This window comes from Medicago sativa, chromosome 3 (assembly GCF_051527215.1).
Source record: "Medicago sativa cultivar Bolivia chromosome 3, Bolivia_mono, whole genome shotgun sequence".
Taxonomy (NCBI): domain Eukaryota; kingdom Viridiplantae; phylum Streptophyta; class Magnoliopsida; order Fabales; family Fabaceae; genus Medicago; species Medicago sativa.
Genome location: NC_140751.1, coordinates 53,491,436 through 53,513,858, shown reverse-complemented (window position 1 = coordinate 53,513,858; position 22,423 = coordinate 53,491,436). Strand labels below are relative to the sequence as shown.

At 31.3% G+C, this 22,423-nt stretch overlaps 2 protein-coding genes across 2 annotated transcripts; one reads left to right on the top strand and one right to left on the bottom strand.

Moving 5' to 3' along the window:
* Positions 1-1,058: 1,058 nt before the first annotated feature.
* LOC146938310 (uncharacterized) lies at positions 1,059-6,423 on the bottom strand. The gene is made up of 4 exons (XM_085752268.1): positions 5,900-6,423; positions 4,289-4,738; positions 1,988-2,303; positions 1,059-1,384 (listed from the first exon to the last, which is right to left on the bottom strand). Exons 1-4 carry the CDS (start codon positions 6,356-6,358, stop codon positions 1,248-1,250), a joined length of 1,362 nt encoding a protein of 453 aa, XP_085608394.1. The 5' UTR covers positions 6,359-6,423; the 3' UTR covers positions 1,059-1,247.
* Positions 6,424-16,971: 10,548 nt separating this feature from the next.
* Positions 16,972-22,369, top strand: LOC146938309 (F-box/kelch-repeat protein At3g23880-like). Its single transcript, XM_085752267.1, has 2 exons — positions 16,972-18,410; positions 22,130-22,369. The coding sequence occupies exon 1, from the start codon at positions 17,200-17,202 to the stop codon at positions 18,406-18,408; it is 1,209 nt and encodes a 402-aa protein (XP_085608393.1). The 5' UTR covers positions 16,972-17,199; the 3' UTR covers positions 18,409-18,410; positions 22,130-22,369.
* Positions 22,370-22,423: the final 54 nt, after the last annotated feature.

Below are 22,423 nucleotides of genomic sequence, written 5' to 3'. Positions count from 1 at the left end.
AATTCAAGAATTTAATATGGCAAATGTGTAGCGGTGTTTTGCCTACATGGGTTAGGTTCGAAGACAAAGGCGTAAATTGTCCCACGACTTGTGTCACTTGCGGTGACCCCTCTGAAGGCATGCATTTTTCGATTGCTCTTTTGCTATGTAGGTTTGGCATCAAAGTGGTTTGGAGGATGTAATACAAAATGAATGAACTCGCAGACTTTTAACAACCTAAGTTATATTCACTATGTTGAACGATTTATCACGTGAAAATTCCCAACGTTTTGTTGTTCATCTTTGGAAGCATAGGAACCTCCAAGAAGTTTCAAAAACAGTTGCTTAAGTGATTGATAGTGATGTCCACTTGATAGATGAGTGGAATTTAGCAAATGATTCCCTCTTGACAACGCGCATCCCTCGCTCAACTTTGCATACCGTGAACAATGCTCGCCTAAGTTCAGCTATGCCGTCTGGTGTGGTCTATCAGTGCAAATGATCACGCGTCAACGTCTGATAGGCACCAAGTTCGGTGGCAACTCCCAAAACGGGGTCGTGTGAAATTCAATATAAACGCTTCTTTCTCTGAACCTTTAAATAAAATAGTGATAAGCATCTGTATACGTCATAGGAAGATATTTTTGTGTTAGCCAAAACAACCTCGGTTTTTCCAATGTGTTCGGTTCTGGTGGGGAATCATTATGTTTATTTAAGGCTCTGGAATGGTTGAGTGATATGTTTTTCTATAATGTGGATTTTGTTTTGGATTCCAAGGTATGCCTTCAAATCAATGTCGATGTATCATGATTTAGACAAATTATATCTGCTTGAGAAGATTATTCACCACTCACTTCTCAAACTATACATGCGACAAACAAATGAGATGGCTCACAATTTGACGGGAGTTGACACATTATCAGTCAGTCTCGTTATTTATTTTAATGTACCTCGTTGTATTGAACAATTTATTATTAATGAAATGTTTTTTTTTTTGGCAAAATTAATGAAATGTTATAACCATCTTTCTTTAAAAAAAGTTTATTTTAGTTTTGTTATTAAAGTTGCAAAAGAAGTCATTAAAAAATGACATTTCATTATTATTGATTAAAATAAAAGGTGATTCATTTCTATCTTCTCATCCAATTTGAACAGTAAGCAGCCGGCAATTGAGAACAATAAATCAAAGATAAGGGAACTCACAAACTACATATTTTTCTTTTGCCATGATTCATAAACTATAATCAAACAAAATAAATAAATGTTCTTCAAAAAGAGCCTATTGTTTTTCCAAGCAGCCAAAGAACTAGCGACATCTCAATACCGAATATGGTGTGTAGTGTACTCCTATCCAACATGAATCCATATACAGTAATTCCTGCTTTATTGTTCTCAAAGTAATTTACTGCAAAATATGATCAAAAATACCAAAAAATCAACAAACATGTATATTTCTTTTCTAAGGATGTGAAATCAAATTACTCATTAGCAATTTTCTTGGCTTAAATAGAATGATACGGATAGTTTTCGTGAGCTTAGCTCAGTTGATAGAGACAATACATAATATATGCAAGGTCCGAAGTTCGAAGCTCAAACACCAAAAAAAAAAAGAATAATACACATAATTTTTTTTTTGGATAAATGTTATTGATGCCACCACAGTTAAGGTTGCACAAACCTCAAAAACATTTATATTGTTGTAATTGCTATTGTGCATCACAATGTAGAATTATAAGTCATTTTCCAAAAAAAAAAAAGAATACTTTTTTTAAAGAAAAAAATAAAAAAAATACATTATAAGTCATTTTACGATATTAATTAAACATTAATGATTTTCTTCTATCATATTTTTAATTTTTTATTACTCTCTTTTTTTAGTTTTTATTTTTTTCAATGTCGTTAATGAGAAATAATTTTTTTATAATCAGTAATTCTATTTTCCATAAAAAAAAATTAACTAAATTTGAATGTAGAAGTAAGAAATTATAATTGGATGTAAGGAAATTACCAAGAGCTTGTCTCTTCTGATATGAGATAGTGCTATAAGAGTAAGATGGAATCATCTTTGTGGTATCAATCTCATCTTCTTCAGAACCAGCATCATCAGTCTCTGATTCTCCATCTGTTCCCACCGTAGGATAGATTCTCTCACGAGAAATCTGAGCCGATAATATTTCCCCTTCACCCACTCCATCAAAAGAATCCAACGTTGCACAAACATGCCACTTGGCAGCTAATCCTGTGATTGCTTGTGCTTTGTGTGTTATCTTTGTAGCACTACGGAACATTATGGACAGCGCTGAAAGGAGCGTTACCGAACATAGCTGTAACAGAATATGATAAAATCACACATAAAATATTAGGCTATGAAGCACGGATGCAAACACGGAGATCGGACACAAACAAATACTGATACTGACATGTTAATATCACTAATAGTTTGAGAAAATAAACATAAATCAGTGTAATTATATGTATCGGTGTCGGATACGCATGCTTAATTCGAGTAGTATATGTGCTTCATAGCCATTAGACCGTTTGGTTTGATAACTAAGATCTTTGTTAATGTTTTGTTCTTGTCTTTTTCGAATAAGGTATGAAATTTATTATGAAGGAACAAAGTAGAAATCAGTAAGGATCATGTCTAATTTGATAAAGGAAAAATGGGGGCATGTCACAATTGTATAAAAATGGACACGTCTTCCTCAAATTTCGGATGAATTACGTAAACTTTTATTTATTGCAATTGACCTTCATGATTTTGGCATGTACAGCTAACAAAGGGTCCCATGTACATTTGTTGATTTATAAGATGGTTTACATGCATAAATTAACTTTTGTCACTAATCAAATCAAATGATACAAATAGAATTATTTTATATAAGCATGCCAGCTTTGTATGTTAAGCTAATCTCTTAGGTCAACATGCCAACTTGTATGTTTCTAAAACGTTTAAAGGAGCAAACAATTAATTTAATATGTTTTTAATTTTATATAAATGATGTTTAGATTTAGATGAACCAAAAGATTTTTTTTATATTAATGTATTATATCATAGTCAAACTCACTCAAATAAAAGAAACAGAGGAAGTTGGACCCAAGAATAAAAAAAGAAACAGAGGAAGAGATACTGGAAGAAGAATGTACAAGTGTGAGTGTGACTGATATATTATGCATACCGTAAAGATAGAAGTTTGTTCTGTATATGTGTGTCCTTATCTTGAAATCTAACTAAAGCATATATTTTTCACATATTTTAGATTAATTATCAAACATTATTTATGAAGTGATGTTAAGCCTAGGAAGTTTTAACCGTACATGTTACACATGGAGAAGCCTTTTCAGATAAACAAACTTTTCAAAAAAAACTAATCTTATAACTTGTTAAAGAAAAACTAGTTTCATTTGGACATAACGTGTAGACTATGCTATAGAAGTTGTCGAATAATCTGACCTATTTCTATTCTTTAATTATAGAGCAATGCTATATCTCTAGAAAAATAACATCAAGAATTCTTCAAGAATAAAGAATAGCCAATCACAATGCACTATTTGCCACAATTCAAGGAGGTGTGGCTGAAAAATAGGAAGTGGACAAATAAATCATCCAATTAAAATTTGCCAACTATTTCTTGAAAAATTCTTGAAGCTATTTTTCTTGAGAAGTAGCATTTTCCTTAATTATAATCTGGCCTATTTCAAACCTTAATTAGAAAAATCAAGTTCAAAATTAGTGTGAAAAATCAATTTAATGCATGTTTGGATGAGTAGTGAGATTGAAGAATCACAATGAAGAATAATTCAAAATGATTTTGTCGACATCACATTCATCCAAATATGTAATTAGTAGTCATTTACAAAGTAGTAACAATTTCTTCAAAAAGAAAACTAGTAATAACAATCATTGCAAGGAAAAAGTGTCAATAGTAACCAATGAAGCACTTAAATTCCTTCGATTAAGTATACCTTAGAGTTAAATCTGAGATCGATACAACACCAATACATATGATTGTATTGAATTCTATCATTTTTTAAAATAATTATTGGTGTTGATGTGTTAGTTTATGTGCTAGTATTCGTACTTTATAAGCAACTACGAAGTATATATTCTCCTCAAACTAGACGTGTCTTGGTGTCGGATATATATCGTGTCTGATACCAACATGACACTGACACATATGATAACATTAAATTATATTTCTCAAAATTATTATTGATGTTGACGTGTCTATGTCATGTCTAGTGTCTGTGTATGTGCTTCATAAATAAACATTAACAATGAGTAAATGAGAGAGATGAGATCACATACCGCAAGTTCACCAGTTTTGTAGATATCAAGATCATGTCTAGTCTTCATGGTCACAAGCAAACAAGCAAACTGACTTCCCGTCACCAACACAAGTGCAAGTAAAATAAAAGCACGATACCTATGACTTATAATCCTCAAATGCCTCCTAATCCTCAGGTGTTCCGACATAACCGAATGCACATCTGAATCAACATGGAATAATGTGGCAAAATCTTTTAACCGTAGGATCTGAAGGTGACAGATCAAACGGAAGAGAACGCACACAAGGAAAATTGTGGTGGTACGGTACAACCAGGAGCATAGTTCTAATATGCATGCTACTGCATCACTAAGGTACACGTTTCCTAAGAAGGGGATTTGTGAGCCTCCTGATGCATACCACCAGATTTTGTATGTTGCCATTGCTATGAAACATGGTCCTGAGAAGACTGATATGAGCTTCAAAGATCTCTGTACCCCACAACAAATACACAATTAGAAAATAGTTAATTAAGATAATATAATTTTAGAGAGTAATTTTAAAAAAATATATAGAATAAAATTTTAATTTTTAGTTGGTACTAATATTCCTTAAATTTAATTTTGACATCTAAGAATGTAACATTTATTTCTTACTCTATATAAAATGTGAATTTCAAGTTAATCTTTACAATTCTTTCAAATTAAGTAAATTAGATCTTATAAGTTTAAAAAACTTAGACATTAGTCCACATTTATTTTTTGAATTTTACAAATGAGTTCCTATATTTTTCAATAAATTGTAAACCACTCCTATTTTTTTCTATTTTGAAATTGGTTTTCCAACTTTTTGAAATTTCAAATTAGATAAAAATGTTTCAAAACTTTTAAAAATTATAAAAAGAATTTCAACAAGTTTTAAGAATGAAGAATGATATTATCAAAACAAAAAATTTCAAAACTTTTAAAAATAAATAGTTCAACAAATTTTAAGAATGAAGAATGTTATTATCTAAACAAAAATTTAGAAATAAAGAGAATTCATTATCTAATTCCCCTAAATTTCCATCACATTATCCAAACACCACTCAAATGTATCAATTTGAAAAAATGTGTGCCTTGTGTAGCCAAACTAGCCATAATTTTCTTCCTATTTGTATTTATTTTTTTCAAAAAAATTACTGTATATAAAGTTTTAATTTCTAGTAAAAGATTGACCCAATTTTGATACATTGTTTATTCAAGTCCTATCAACTGAGCTAAGTTCATGAATACAAGTATTAATTTCTACATATATTATTCAAGTCCTATCAACTGAGCTAAGTTCATGAATACAAGTATTTTCTAATTGATTATACACATTCTAAAACATTTTTTTTTGAGAGAACATTCTAAAACATAATTACACTATATTTGATAACTTGACAATGGTTCTTATCATTTGTCAGAATTTCCAAGAAAATATAATCAAAGGATTACCATAATTTTATTGAAATGTATAATTTTTAGAGAAAAATTATAGACAATAGTAGTTACTTGTCAATCTAAATATGTTTTTCAATCTAAAAAAAAAAACATAGAAACATTTTGCACCACAAAAAAAAAAACCAGAAAAACAGAGCAAGTTCAAGAGGTAGATAGAAGAAAACTCACATTGAGCTGAGCCATATAGTTCATTCGAACAGTTTCACTTTCATCACAAAGCTTATCAAGAAACAAAAACCTCCTCAACCCATATTTCTTCACAAACGACGACAAACACAAAAACGACAACACCGCAACAGAACTCAACGAAATCTGAACAACAGCATCATACGGTCTCGAATGTCTCGCATCACAATCCTCACACGCGAGAAAAAAGTGCGACAAAGCAGGAACAGCCAACGCGAAGACGAAGAAAACGAACCAGGAGAGTGTTGCGGTGATTGCGTTTGATTGATCGACGCACATCCATCGGAGATATGATCGGAAAGTGTGGAGTTCGTCGTTTACGTGTGAAATGCTACGGTTGAATTTGTGTCTGTTGGTGGTGTTTGTGTTTGTGGTTGGTTTTGGTAATAGTGATTCTTCTGCGAAATTGATTTTTTTTGTTGGGGTGGAGGTTTCGTTCATGGTGAAAATTGGTTTTGATGATGAAGATGAAATGAAATGGAAGATTGTGATTTGTTAGTTGTGTTTGTGTTGTGGTGTGTGTTTGTTTGGGTATAAATAGGTTGGCCTAAAATTGAAAAATGAGTTTGGGACTTTTTTTGAAATGAAAAGCTGTTATTAGTCCTGTTTTATATTTTTTTTGTTTGGTAAGAATTTCTTTTAAATCTAGTTCCATAATTACACTATTTACAACATTTCTTAGACGAATACAACGACAATCTCTTTTAAGCAACTCTCTAGGACTTACTTTACTGGATCAAATCAATGTATATATCACTTTATAAGTTATATTTCCAAAGTGTAAATCTTCATTGATTTAAACAAATAAAAAAATAAATGTTAGAGATGATGTTCAAAAAAGACATAATGTATATGCTCTTCTAATTTTCTCAACAAAAAAAAAAACATATACTCTTCTAATGATTAAATTAATGTAATTTCTCAATATTGTCGGGATAGACCTATTTAAATAAGAGAAATTCTTACATGAACTCTTACCTAAGAGATCATTCTTACACCCAACCAATTAAAATCAAACATCTCATTAAAATAATAAAAATAATTAATATCATAATTTTTTCTCATAATTTTTAATATTTCTCTCTCCTTTTTCCACTTTCTTTAACCAACAAAAACCACCCACCACCATTTATTGTTTCCATTTCCTTAATTAAAATCACATCTTTTTTAAAGTTAATAACATGTGTCATATTTTTATTGGTTGGGTGTAAGAATATTCTCTTAGGTAAAAGTTCATGCAAGAATATCTCTTTAAATAAATTGGAATTATGATCGAATTATTGAATACTTTCTTTTGCCAAACAAATTAATTTTCTTCGGATGCCAAACAATGATTTATTTGAATAAAGTGTAACAAAATTTGGACTAATGTTAAATAATTTTATTTGCGAAGAATTAAATATGCAATGATAAAACGAGAGACAAATTGTTCAATGATTGTTGGGTTAGGCTAACAAGTGTCCTAAGGCACTTGTTAAGGAAACCAAACGTAGTAGGTTTGCAACGAATTCAACAATATTTTAATTTTTTTTTACAAACAATATTTTAATTTTTAAAAAGTCAAATTCATCACTTTTCATTATTTCACAATGCAATATTACTATTTCTATCATCTTAACCAATGTCCTAAGAGTACTGTTTAACATTTTCCATAATTGCTTGATCACTTCCACATAAAATATATATTTGATAGCATTGAAAACTTAAAAATATGCAACAATTTCAAAATATAAAGACACTAGAGAAATAAAATTCATAAATATTTAGGCGTTTTCAATTTTTTCGGTAAAAAATAACATAGGTTTTGTGTTCTCCAATTTTTTTACTATGTGATAATTATATATATCATTTTATAACTTTGTCAAAAAAAAAAAATTATTCTATTATTGTTTTTTTTAACGAAATTGGTAAAGGTTGGATCATGACACATTGACACCAACTATGTTGGCATCTCAATGCACCATCAATCATGTACAGTCTCATCAAAGATATCGTGTTTTTCCTTCCATTCCATTATTATTCATCGTGAATATTAAGAAATGTATGAAGTAAAAATATGTACGCAAATCGTAACAAGCATTATTAATATGAAAAAGAAAAAACATGGGCATAAACAAAACCCATCAAAACAAGATTAATGGAAATGATAAGAAGGTAAACTAATCATGTCTTAAAGAAACCTTCGCTAGACCATCTGTGTAATCCCACTAAACTAAATCGTCAAGATAGAAGCCAACATTGACTAGATGATCTGAACATTCACTCCGTGTTTTTTTTCAATCCGGTTTCAAGTTCATACGTGGATTCGTTGGATTATCCATGATAGTGGTTGTTTTAGGATTGTTTATCTTTTTTGTATCACTTTTGAACTGACCTATTTGTATCACTCGTTAGGGTTTGAATCTGTAGTTTATTAGGTTAGGTCCTTCGCCCCCAATCTTGTACTTCCCTTTCATTTTAATTTAATTTCTGTTTCGGAAAAAAAAAAGTATGAGACATTTGGAATGATTATTTTGCTATTGTTGTATTGATGTGCTTTTCTGTAGAAATATTTATAGTATATAATATCGTCTTAATCGAAAATTCGAAATCCATCCCAAAATAAGTTGAAATAAGTGATTTTTTTTTTTGCAAAAAAATAAAAAATAAAAAATAGATAGAAAGCTTAAATAATTTGAAATACTAACGTAAAAACTAAAAACGTAATAAGTTATAATTTCAAAATTTGTTCAAATTTCATAAATAACTCATAAAACCATTTTTTCTATAGACAAAATCATAAAATCAATTTGGTGTTGTTAAATTTGATAGTAGTTTTTTTAAATAAAAATACATAAAAAATTAGAATGACCGTGAGCTACACACATCCATAAATTTTAGACTATTGAATTTTAGTCAATTATTATCGACATCAAGAATTATGCGGTTTATCATACACATTTTCAAGAACTTATATTATTGTGTTGCCTCTTTTCATGCATATCATGTCATATTATTTTTTTCTTTAAAAAAATGGCATATATTTTTTGGAAAATGCTAAAAGCCACGACAAAAAAATTCGTTGAAATTGCACGAACCATTCTTCCTTGTAATTAATCTTGTTAGAGAGTATTTCATTGGCATTTGGCACTTGATCTTATAATGAGTTAAGTTTAAAACATGAATTTGGAGCATCTTTATGTGTTCTGATTCTTTTTAATCGGTGCAACATTGACAATGATGGTGATGGTGCTACCGACAACAACAATTTTAGGTTATGAGTAATTTATAACTTATTATATTATATTTTATACATCTTAGTTGATCTTTTATTTTATAAAACCATAAGCCAACAAGAAAAATGTCATTAACCAAGCAAATTGTGTGTTCAGAGCATGTCGTGCAACAAATCTCTTGTACCATATAGCAAGACTCATATTTTTTTTATAACATCATATTATATTTAATTGTTTTTGCTATTGGCTTTCTTTTTACGAATCAAATCAAATCTTATTGACAAGCAGGATACCTGTTTTTTGGATACTTTGTTCCATCAATAATCGCCGCAATCTCATATGTTTTTAGTAGTAGAAATTAGAAAATATATAAGATACCAGCTATGCTGGTGGGACCATCACATGGGAGTAGTGTGGTAAGGAAAAAAAAAAGGAACCAATGCAACCCATGCATTTGGATACCAAATTAATACGTGCAAGCAGCTGAAAGCACCTGCATTATTTTCTTTTGCGTGGTACAAATAATGAAGTCACAAGCTATAAACAAAGGCAATGAACATGAAACATGGATCAATTTCATTTGTACGATTTGGTTATTTTGGAACCATATCATTATTCCAAATCATTTTTAATTACAAATGATTAGTAGCTAAACATGCAAGGTACCAATTGAGATTTGAGAGACGTGTTGCAATGGTCAGATGGGGTTGTTTGAAAGTTGTTATTCAGATCCAATAACTTAAATTGCCAGCTAGTAAACTTTATCATATGCTTAAGATTAACAAAGTTTTTAACATTTTCCTATGAAATATAGAGAAGAACAAACAAAATGAAATTGATGGAACCTACTTGGTGCTACATCAAATATAGATTCTGGGATTATGCTTGGTGAGGTGGCTCACTTCTAGGTTAAACTATAGATCCATTGGTTAGTCTTTTGCCATTTGGATATATTCGTTCGTCGAACGTAACGTGGGTTACTAACATAATAACATGTTTACTACTATTGTAACAAGTCGGTACAACTACTTTAGATGGTAACATATTTTAAATTATTGGTTAATTATGTTTAGGTCTGGATCCGTTTGGTTTAACGAAAGGGAAGAGAGTTAGAGATTTTAATCGAGTTGAGTGGAAGATATAATATGAAAGGATGGGGATGTTAACATCTTTTGTGTTTGATTCGATGAGAGATGAGAAATATTTTATTAGAGAGAAAGTATACAATTATATTTTAGGTCATAATATGCAAGGTTAAATATGTTTTTGGTCCCTATAAAATTGGAAACTTTTAAGTTTAGTTCTTAATTAATTTTAATAGTTTTTTTAGTCCTTAAAAAAAATATTTACATGTAATTTTAGTCCTTGCTAAAACAAAGTTTGTTTAATTATCCTTAAACTCTAAAATTTTTGAACGGTTTTTCTGAGACATTTATAATATTACAAAAGGTTCATTTACTGAAATTTAGAATTTTTTTAACATAAAATAAATTAAATATGGTTTTTTTAAACAACAAAAGTTCAAGACAAGCAACAAAAATTTGGACGTAGAAATCAAATTTTTGAGATAATTTTTTGTGGAGAAATTTTTAGTAATGTTCTTAACACGTCTGCAAAAAATTGTTCAAAAAATTAAGAGTTTAAGCATAATTAAACAAATTTGAATTAAGTAGGGACTAAAACTGAGTGCATAAATTTTTTATAAGGACTAAAAAAAATTATTAAAATTAAGTAAGGACTAAACTTAAAAAGTCTCAATTTTATAAAGACCAAATACATATTTAACCATCATATTTAAAATCATATTAAATAAAATAATATTTAAGTGCAATTATGAAGTACGTATTCCTTCCACTCCAAATATACTCACTCTTAAATGGAGGGTGTTGTTTTTGGATTTCTAAACTGTTGTATTTGGATTTCCAAATTCTAAAATATCTACCGAAGTTGTTAATAGGTTGAGTCACTATCAAGTCGCTCTCTTTAAGACGTTTCGTGGCACTGCCCAAAATTGTGCAAGGCAGACTATCAACCACGCCGCCTCCAGGATAAAACAAGTCCAGCTACAACTGTGCGGTTAACTACTGCACTGTAGAAAACCTATCGAGAATTACACTCTCAAATATGGTACTAAGACCACTCTTCAATACTGAAACCACTTTAATATGGTATTGTTACCACTTTGTTATGGTGCTGAGACCACTCAAATATGGTGTTACCACCATTCTAACTTTAATTTCTCCAAAACATCAATATGGCACTACGACCACTCAAATATGGTGATACCACCATTTCTCCTCAAATAGAAAAATATTGAAATATTTTATATACTGTTAAGATCATTCATTCTTAATTCCGACGGGACATTATTATTCCAAAAAGGGACTGTGATCTTAATAGTACTCTTTATTTTGAAGGGACTTATATTATCGAAGGGACTATGTTTTTAAGACCATTCTTAATTCCGAAGGGACATTAAACCGAAAAGGGACTATGGTCTTAAGAACACTCTTAATTCCGAAGGGACAGAAAAAGGAGATGAAGAGAAGAAAAACTCGTCATCACAAGTCAAGAAAGGGAGAAGAGAGAAAGAGTTTCCGACAACTCAATGAAACTCTTTGGTGTGATTTTTAAACTAGGTGAACTCTCCTTTTATAGGGAGAATTTGTAACTAATTTGGAGAAACTTATGAATTAAGTAAACTTAAAAATTAAGCAACTCACAGATCAACTCAAGTAACAAACTAATCAGATAAGTTCAAAAAGAAACAAATCCACTAACGAAGGAAAGATAGGAAATTCAGTTGGATTCTCAATCTTATCACAACCAACATAAACTAAAATTATGGAGAGTGATATCCATGAATTAAAAATAATAATTACTATTATTTTCATCATTATTGGGTATTTAAAATTAAATACCGCAATTTATACACTACTAATGTGTGTGTTCTATTTTATGTGGGACCCCCACATTCTACTTTTTTAATTCACACAACACTAGATCAAAGTTTAATTACTTAATGTTTAATCTTCCAACCTTCCAATTTCTTTCCAACTTCACACCAATGTTCCAACAGAGGAAAAATTGGTTTAGGAGACCAACAATGAATGCGCTAAGAGCACCTCCGTCAATGAACTTCATCAATATTTATTGGGTCATGTTAACCAGTGCCCCCGGGGCACTGGTTAAGGAAGCCAAAAGTGGAAAATTTAAGTCAAAAAGAACACTTTTTAAGCTTTTAATGCAATGACAGCACAACTTTCAATACAAGATACTACTATATTTAACTCCTTAACCAGTCCCCCGGGGGCACTGGTTAACATTTCCCATATTTATTATATGGGTTTCAGTATGTTGCATCATGTTGAAACAACTCACTTATTTTTTACTTTAATGGTGAACAATAAAATTTTTATCGGGTCTCATAACTTTAACTTACATATTTTATTTATATTTTAACTTATTGTAACTTAAGCAAGACATTTTATTTAACTGGTTCCGACAAAATAAGGTTACTTCAGAAAGTAACGATAACTCCATTGTGGCAGACTCAAGTGGAAGAATGAACAAAAAGTTTGAAAAGCAAGCATTACACGCCGTAGACACCAAGAAAAACCAAGCGATGAAGTTTCTACAAGTGGTATAGGAATTTGTGCATCTTAAGCAAGTGGTCAGACGTTCGATCACATATTCTTATGTTTGGAGAAAATTTGACTCGGAGATGAGAACTCACTTTGTGTGCTCTACAGTTTTACGATAGAGATTAGTCATCGATAAACTGCGCTGGAAACTTCGTACTTATAACATAGTAACCAAACAAAAATTGATCTGACACACTTTGCTCCCTTCCCATTCTAAGAATTGAACCAAACAACTCAAATTAAAATAATACATCCCTCTTCTACTCCCATGTATTTCACTTCAACCAAACTCAACCAATATTACAAAGTGTGAAAATTAATATTATTAATCATCTTTGATCACTATTAAGTAAGATTTCACCACGGTTTCATGTGTTCAAATACACATATATAAATTAAGTATTCATATTATCATCAAATATATATGACTTGTAGGTGTTCATATACACATAATCAATCGGAACACTTAATTATAATCATTAATCGTTCACTGTATGTAATTAATTACAGATTTACATTGTGTTGACGAGATACGTTTGAAGGTGAGAAAAACACAAAAAAAAAAGGTTGAATTGTGTTAGTTTTTCTTCTTAATGTAGTCAGAACAAGGTGGAGGAGTGACTTTGGGTTTACCAAACTCCATTAAATCCAATTCCTTCTCCCTTGTTCCTTCTGACATTATAAATCATATAAGCAACTTTGCTTCTGTCAATATCAGTCACAGTAAATTCTTGAAGTGAAATATCTTTCTCACTTAAGGGTTTCTTGGACCATTTATCAGTCAATTGTTTAAAATATGTTTTCATCTTCTATATTTTCGATTTCCAAAAGAGTTTTCTCATGTTGTCTAATTAGACTAACATATCTTTCTTTTAATTTTTTTTTTAACTCTTTGGATCTGGTTTGAAAATGGCTGAGAAGTTCTTTGACATAGTTAATAAGTTCAGCTCTAGTGAGTTTAGAGTATACCTCATCTTCATCTTCAGAATTTGTTTTGGATTCTGCATCAGAAGTTATAGTTGCCACTAAAGCTAGATTTTGTTCCTCCTCAACTTCTTCTTTCTCAGATTCCCATTCTTTATCAAAATAATCATCCCATGTAGCCATCAGACTCTTCTTGATTTTGTTTCTGAAGTTACTGGATTTGAAACTAGTATTCTTTAACTTCTCCTTTGACTTGTCCTTTTGTAACTCTCGACAATCGACAATGAAGTGATGACCAGTTTTCTTGCAGTTCAAACATCCCTTCTGATCTTCCTTCATTGACCTTGATCTTTTGTAGCCACTGCTTCTGCTTAAGAACCTCTTGTTTCTTTTATCTAGATACTGAAGTCTTTTGGAAAGCATAGCCATCTCCTCAGCTTCTGGATCTTCTTCAGAACCTCCAGCAAGAGATTCATCTTCAGATTCATCAGCTTTGAGAGCTTTTGAAGACTTCTCTTTGGACTTTAGTGTTATAGACTTGGACTTCTTCACAGGTTCATCTTGATTGAGTCCTAACTCATGACACTTGAGAGAGCTTATGAGATCTTACAGACTGAGTGTGTTTAGATCTCTAGCTTCCTCAATAGTTGTCACCTTAGGTCTCCACTTAGAAGGTACGTTTTTTAGAATCTTCGTCACATGATTAGCAGCTACATAACTTTTTCTTAAGAATCTGAAGTCCAAATACTAGAGTTTGAAACCTTGAGTACATAGTCTCTCACTGTAACACCCTAAACCCTCAAAGCGATAAAACACACAATTGCAATAATTATATAAAGAATTTAGATGCTACTTCTTCAATAAATATAAAACATGCATAATTTATTTTTCAAAACATTGCAGCAAAATAATATCATAACATCTCATCAACAAAAAAATTCCAAAATAGCCATGTCACAAGTATCATAATACATCACCAAAATATAATCTCAAAATCTCAACATACTGCGTGACAATCTCATAAAACATGAAAGATAAATGACAACGACTGACACCCTAATCAGAGCCCTTAGCTACGACTCTAAAGCAAAGAGATGAGGTAGCTCCAAAGCTAGCCTCAAGCATACTCACAACAAATCAAAGCACTAATCCTGCAAGCTGTTTACCCATTCATACGAATAAGGTAGACGGTCAACTAAACGACCACTGAAGGTTAGTCAACATTCCACAACAAGGTATAATCAAATGAAAATAAAACGCATAATTAATTTCAAATGATTAATGACATTAAATTAAATCATTCACAACGAATTCAATATAATTATTAAACATTAACCATACAAGCATAGTAATATAACAAGCATACGAGCAATATAAAAGTGACATATCTCGATTTCAACCACCAAAAAGACAGGAACTTAACTTTCTTAATTAAAGATTGCATATGTTCCTCCTTTTTTTGTGGTGGCCGGAGTTCGAACCTCAGACCTTGCATATATTATACATTGTTCCTACCAACTGAGCTAAACTCACGAGAACAGATGTTCCTTCTTATGCTGAATGATTCTTCTATTTCTTTTTTTTTTTTTTTTTGAAGAATTAAGCTAACCAAATTATATTAAAAAACCAACACGATCTATTTCTCCCTGTTGGGATATTAATTTTATGCTTCAATCACAGACGATATATTTTTTCATTTTAAGCTAACAATTATTATTAATATTTTTATTAAAATGGTTATAATTCTGGAATATTGTATCATTTTTCACTTTGAACCAACCATTATATTTTTTCATTATGATCAAACTGTTATAATTTTATGTTAATATATGCAGAAGAAATTTTAAAAACTCGAGACTATTTTTAAATTATCAAAATTAATATAGAGTTTTTATAAAAAAATTATTTTATGTACAAAATATTGTTAAATATTTACACCACAATTTTTGTAGATTGTATGTGCTTATATCTCAAAAATCAAATTTTATGATATGAGAAAATTGATATTAAATTTTAAAAAATGATGAATATTTTAAACATATCAACATTATTGAAATGTTTCTATTGATTTTTTTTTTTATATGCAAAGTTGTGAGATTAAGATGTTAAAAGAGACAAGAATAAACTTTTATAAAAAAAAGATGAGAATTAGCTGTTTTCCTATACTTATATCATAAAATAGCACAATAAACTTTTTTCCTATATTTATACCATAATACAATGTTTTCTTCCCTTTTGTTTAAGGGAATTGGATAATAAGGAGAAACAAGAGGAAATAAATTGATTTTATATTTAGTAAAATGACTATTAGACACATAAAATTTAGAAGACCATGAATTTAACAAACGATAATTATAAAATTTTGTTGGAGTACAATACTATTATATATTTTACTAGCGAAAAGACTGGCACACACGTGCCCGTCTTTCCTTTCTTTTTATTAAGTTAACGTTTGAAAATTATGAACGGTGTTTTTTTTTTTTTGAAATTTTGATTTTGATTATAAGTAAAAATATTAATGATTTTTGTATTCGTATTATAACAAATCAAATTAACCATGATTATCTATTTCAATGACACCAATAATATAACAAAAAAATGTAATCTAAAAAGTTGTTTAAATGTATAATTGGGATAATGAAAAAGTAAATATAAAATACTCATTTAGTTTGTTACACTTATTAAAGGATAAAGGAAAAAGACTGGACATATATATACTCATATCGTGTTTGTTACGTTTTTTTTTAATATTTAAATTTATTCTTATCCATTTGTTACATGTGTTATTTGTATTGAAAGTTGAGAACATTTTTGGAAAGAGAAAAAACCAGCTCAGAAGGGGTTGTTTTCTTTATTGGAATGTCCGAGTTCAGGGTTTTGTTTGGTTAGACACGCTTCCAGCGAAGTTGCATATGGATTTCTATCGAGACAGAATTGGCTTGCCCAACAATAGATTTCTGTAATCGTTTTTTTTTTTGTTTCCTTTTGTTTTTTCTTTGAGGGTTTTGGCCTAGTCCACCCCTCTACATGTATGTATTTTCCCCCTTTTTTAATAAAATTTTAGAGTTTGGCGGACATAGGACGAAGGCTTCCCGAGGTGCCAATCTAGTTGGGATGTCGGTGTGGGCTTGGGTATGCTCCATTTAGTAATGTCGGGGGGCGCGGCCTACCGATGTTTGTCTTTCTCCCTGCTTAGAAAAAAAAAGATTATATTTGTAGTAGAAAAAAACATAAACAAGTGATATAAATACATTTTTCCTTCAAAAAAAAAGTGAGATATAAATACATTTTGTCAAAAAAAAAAAAGGTGATATAAATACAATTTTTTTTTGGTAAAGGATATAAATACAATTGACGTATGCATATAATTGTCTCAATCCTTAAAAAAATAAAATAATTCTCTCAAAAACAAAAAAAAAAAGATAATTAGAAATACTTCATAGGGTTTCTTCTTCTGCCAGAAAGTATTTTACTTTCAACAACTGCGCCGTTATCACTCATGAATATATCTCCTCCGCCCACAGTGGCGGTGCTGCTGTTAATCCTTCCTGAAGAACTTATTGTGGAAGTCCTATCATTCCTTGAAGTGAAATCTCTAATGCGGATGAAGTGCGTCTGCAAGTCTTGGAAAACCCTATTCTCTGATCCATTCTTCCACAAATTGCATCTTAAGAAGCAGTCTACACGAACGACACACCTCGCCATTCTCGCAGAGAAGCTTAATGGATGGGGAGATTGTATCGCAGTACCCATCTCTCGTTTGCTGGAGACTACTTCAAATCCCATTATCCTTTCCGATCCTTACTGCCCGTACAAGGACGCCTGTAATGTTGTTGGTTCATGCAATGGTTTGGTCTGCTTGCAAAGTTTGTCTTGTGCCGCTGAGTATATGGAGGAGTACTCGTTCTGTTTCTGGAATCCTGCCACAAGGTTAAAATCTGAAACATTAGCCTCTTTCCGCTTTTATGGCAACAAGTATAGTTCTTGCAATTTTGCATTTGGTTATGATAATTCAACAGACACTTACGAGGTGGTGAATATATGTTTGAAATTCGATGCTGACCCTATTACAACCGCGCTAAGAGTTTTTACTTTGGGTGATAATGTTTGGAGAGATATTGATTGTTTTCCTGTGGTATTAGTGCGTTATCGTGATTATTTGTTTGCAAAGGATGGTGCTTATTTGAATAATAGCATTAATTGGCTTGTTAGGCACCGATATTTTTGTCATTTGAAGAATCTTAACATTGAAAAATTTGTGATTGTCTCGCTTGATTTGAGGACAGAGACGTATACACAATTGTTGCTCCCTCGGTTTTGTCATGAAGAGCTTCATGGAGTAAATCTTTCCGTGTTGATGGATTGTCTTTGTGTTCATTATGAGTTCAAGAAAACCGATTTTGTCATTTGGCAAATGAAGGAATTTGGAGTTGAAGAATCTTGGATTCAATTCCTTAAAATTAGTTATCTGAATCTTCAAGTGGGTTATAAAATTCCTGGGTGGGACTACAATGATAATCATGAATTTATTATAAACCCATTGTGTGTTTCTGAGAATGGTGATTCAGTGATATTTGCAAGCAATTTCGTAGACCAAGCAATTGTCTATAATTGGAGAGATAATAGAGTAAAAAGCATTACAAGTACCAATTTTATTATATGGTTCAAAGCAAAGGGATATGTTGAAAGCTTGGTATCGGCTTCTTGAAAGTAAGTTTTGTTCGATCATTTACTTGTTTGAATTTGCGTTAGTTTGTGTATGGTGTACAATGAATTGTGTGATTATTTTCATATGATGGTCTTGATTTTGATTTGCATAGCTATGTATCTGCTTTGTTCTATATAATAGTCATTTTTCCCTCAAATTTATTTACTTTGTATTATTTGGGTTCATTTTGTTAAGGAGAATAAAATTAACTTGACAGTAGGGCCATAGCAATTGCGGTGAACATAGCGAGTTGAGGAGGGATGAACTAGCTGTAACAGCGCAGCAGATTAGTAACTTTTATGTAATGGTTTAATTGTAGCAAAACCTGATTAGTGGAAATGAAATTATGTAACCTGGACATAAGATCTCGGCCACTACAAAGATAACGGACGGAAGAGAGTAGACAGGGAATGCAAGAAGTGTGGTTAGCGGTTGTAGCTGATGCTGCCGCAAAGAGCTGGGTGATAGAACAAAGTGCGGTTCCTCTTAAACATGTGTTACCTTATCACTGAAATTTACACATACAACTGTGAGGATTTTTATTTGAATTCGGGTGAAGGTGACCAACCTAGCAATATGACATTGCCAATTACGAGATGCTTTCCCGACAAATATCCACTTCCTTTAGTTGAAAGTTGAAACTAATTCTCTTTTTTTTCTATTTTATTTTTCTCTGCATATCATCAATTATAAATACAGGGAATGCAAACCAAATACATATTTTGTATAAGCAACAATACATCGAAAAAAATCCTCTTGAGAAACTTTTACTCATGGCAATACAAAAGAGATTAAAAATTTAAAATTCAACAAATATAAAATATTTTGAGTTCATATCTGTCTTCACTCTTCAGTTACTTCAATTATATTGATACTATTCTAGCTAACAAACAGTCTCATTATTTTCAATCCAAAAAATGTTCATGTAATACTAATAGTTTGTATCCCTGTTGCTTCAATTAGAAAGTATCTTTTGATCCTCATGGTGTTGCAGAGTTTCAACCATTATTGAGACAATAGTTTTGCTTGTCCCGTTCTTCTCTGGTCTGTTCGGCGTAGCAACACTGTAGCAATATTGACAAAACATGGATTATGCTAGCATGAGCTCACTGTATGCATATTGTTTCTATATAACCATTTCCAGAAGTACGCTTCTGGACACCGACAATCAACTCCCACATTTCCCCCATCTTAGCCTCTTTTTGAATTGAAAGAGAGAACAACCTTGGAAAACTGACACTAAGGGAAACATTTTCCAACCAAGGATCACACAAAAAATTATTATTCAAACCATTACCAATCCGTCTAAAAACCTCGCCATTAAACCAACTTGATCCTACCGACTTCTCCAAAGAAGCAATATCTTTCCACCAAATCAACATATGTTGTCTTGTTACTCTTTTCACTTTATAACTTAGATAATTCGAGCCTAAAGAATTTTGTATATAACTTGCGACCCTTATTTTCTATGCGAAACTTCTATTAATACATAAGTAAAATAACTGAAAAAACCAGTGTCCCTAAACTATTAATCTTCGCAGCTTTGGCTTTCCCTCCATGTGTCTTGAACCTTTTGGTCTCTCAATTCAAAAGAAATTTTAATTCCTTTTAGTCGAACTCAAATACTTTGAGCATGTCAACATCTCCGATGTCCTGTTGAATATAAATGTTTCTATTTAAAACTGAACAAAACTTCTTCAACTAAGTAACTTTCCTGTCGAAAATAAGCATTAAAAATGTAGGCTAACAAATTACCCCCCAAAAATGTCATTTTCAACTGAATTTGAAATGAAAGAGAAGATTGACATTTTTGAAAACTTTTTATGCTTCCAAGAAAAATGATTTCAATTTCAAATGTCATTACTGCGCCACTTTGAGGATTTAGTGGGCCACCTCATAAGCCTTGAAACTACAACCGTTAATAAATGGGCTCAACATGAACCCACTTTCCTTGAATTTCGACCACGTGACTAATGGGAGAAAAACATAAGAAGAGGGGGTTGTATTATGTTAGTTTTTTCTTCAATTTTAACTAAGTCCAATGTTCAGATTCTGAAGCAATGTTCTAAGTTAAGTGCAGCGGATAATGAAGAGATAGAATGAATATATATATATATATATATATATATATATATATATATATATATATATATATATATATATATATATATATATATATATATAGAGAGAGAGAGAGAGAGAGAGAAAGAAGCAATTATTCTGGTTCCTTCCACAATCTGAAAGTAGTTCAGTCCTCTTGTCACTTACAAGAGATTTTTCACTATAATCACACAAGATTATAATTGCTCAAGCACACAAGCAAGAGACTTCTAAACAAACAAGAATTACAAAGAAATAATTGTTTGGTTGAACACTTGATATACAAGCAGTGATGTTCACAATACAAAACAGTTCAGACTCTAGACTTAAGAATTTCTAAGATAAGAAAGTTTATAAGAAATTCTAAGTGTTTGATGCATAATGAATTTGACAGAGTTTTGACACTTGTAAATTGTAGAGTCTGAAATATTTTTACGTCAGCCAAAGCTCTGTCAAAATCATTGTGCATCAAACACTTAGAATTTCTTATTAACTTTCACAACTTAGAAATTCTTAAGTAATAGAGTCTGAACTGTTTTGTATTGTGAACACCACTGATCGTATATCAAGTATTCAATCAAACAATTATTTCTTTGTAATTCTTGTTTGTTAGAAGTCTCTTGCTTTTGCGCTTGAGCATAAGAAGTCTCTTGTTAGTGTGCTTGAGCATTTGAAGTCTATTGGTTGTGTCCTTGAGCATTTGTAATCTGAGTGATTATAGTGAAAAATCTATTGTATGTAACAAGGGGACTGAACTACTTCCGGATTGTGGAAGGAACCAGAATAATTGTTTGTGTCTCTTTCTTCTCTCTCTCTCTCTCTCTCTCTCTCTCTCTCTCTCTCTCTCTCTCTCTCTCTCTCTCTCTCTCTATTTATCTGTTGCATTTAACTTTGAACATTGTTTCATACTCTGAACTCTATCAGACTCTGAACTCTGGACTTAGTTAAAAAGGAGAATAAGCTAACACAATTCAACCCCCTTCTTGTGTTTTTCTCACCTTCAGATGATTTGTTGAAGATGATGATTTTGATGATGAATATACATATATGAATTGATGAGGAACGATGATGATGTTGAATAGTGACGATGAACATATATATGTATTAAGTGAGGATGTTGATGACTTGTGTTATAGTGTATGAATATATGCGGTGTTGAGTCATATGTTCATGCAAACATGGTCAAGTTCAAGTGTTGATGAGTGTTGATGGGATCAATCAGTAAAATAACTCCGACATCCAAAACGATACCACATGCATGTAAAGTTGTGTCTAGAACATTGCATGCATACGAGTCTATGTGAAATGTCTTATACGTAATTATGTGAATCATGTGCATTATATGAATGTAAGTGGAGATGAGTATATGATTATGTTTCTATCTGGTGATGCTTGTACATTTTGATGATTATGATGAAATTGAGAATGGCGTAAGAAAATTCTTGGTGTTCAATTGATTATGATCATTCTTGTATGATTGATGTTGTTGATTTATGAATGGATGTATTATGTGATAATTGAAGTCCTAATGTACTATATATGAATTCGTAGTTTCTTAATGTTGAATGTAAACTTACCCTCCAGTGACTTTTGGTCGCCTCACCATTGTAAAATGGTTTAGACGTGCAGGTTGAGGACGCTTGAGATGGCGTGAGTAATGAGGATGCTTTTCCTCATTTTCTTGTTGCTTTTGAAGTCTAGTATATGCTCTGACTAGGATCTTTATCGGAAGTTATCTTATTTATATTCTATGTTGGATTTATGTAAAGAACCTTGTTGTTTTATTTGATGTATTCTGAGATTGGATTATGATGTTGAAACCTTGAGATGAATTGGAGATGTTGTTTATTCCGTTGCAAAACTTTGATGAAAAATGTATTATGCATGGTTTCAGTTTTAATGACGTATCACCTTG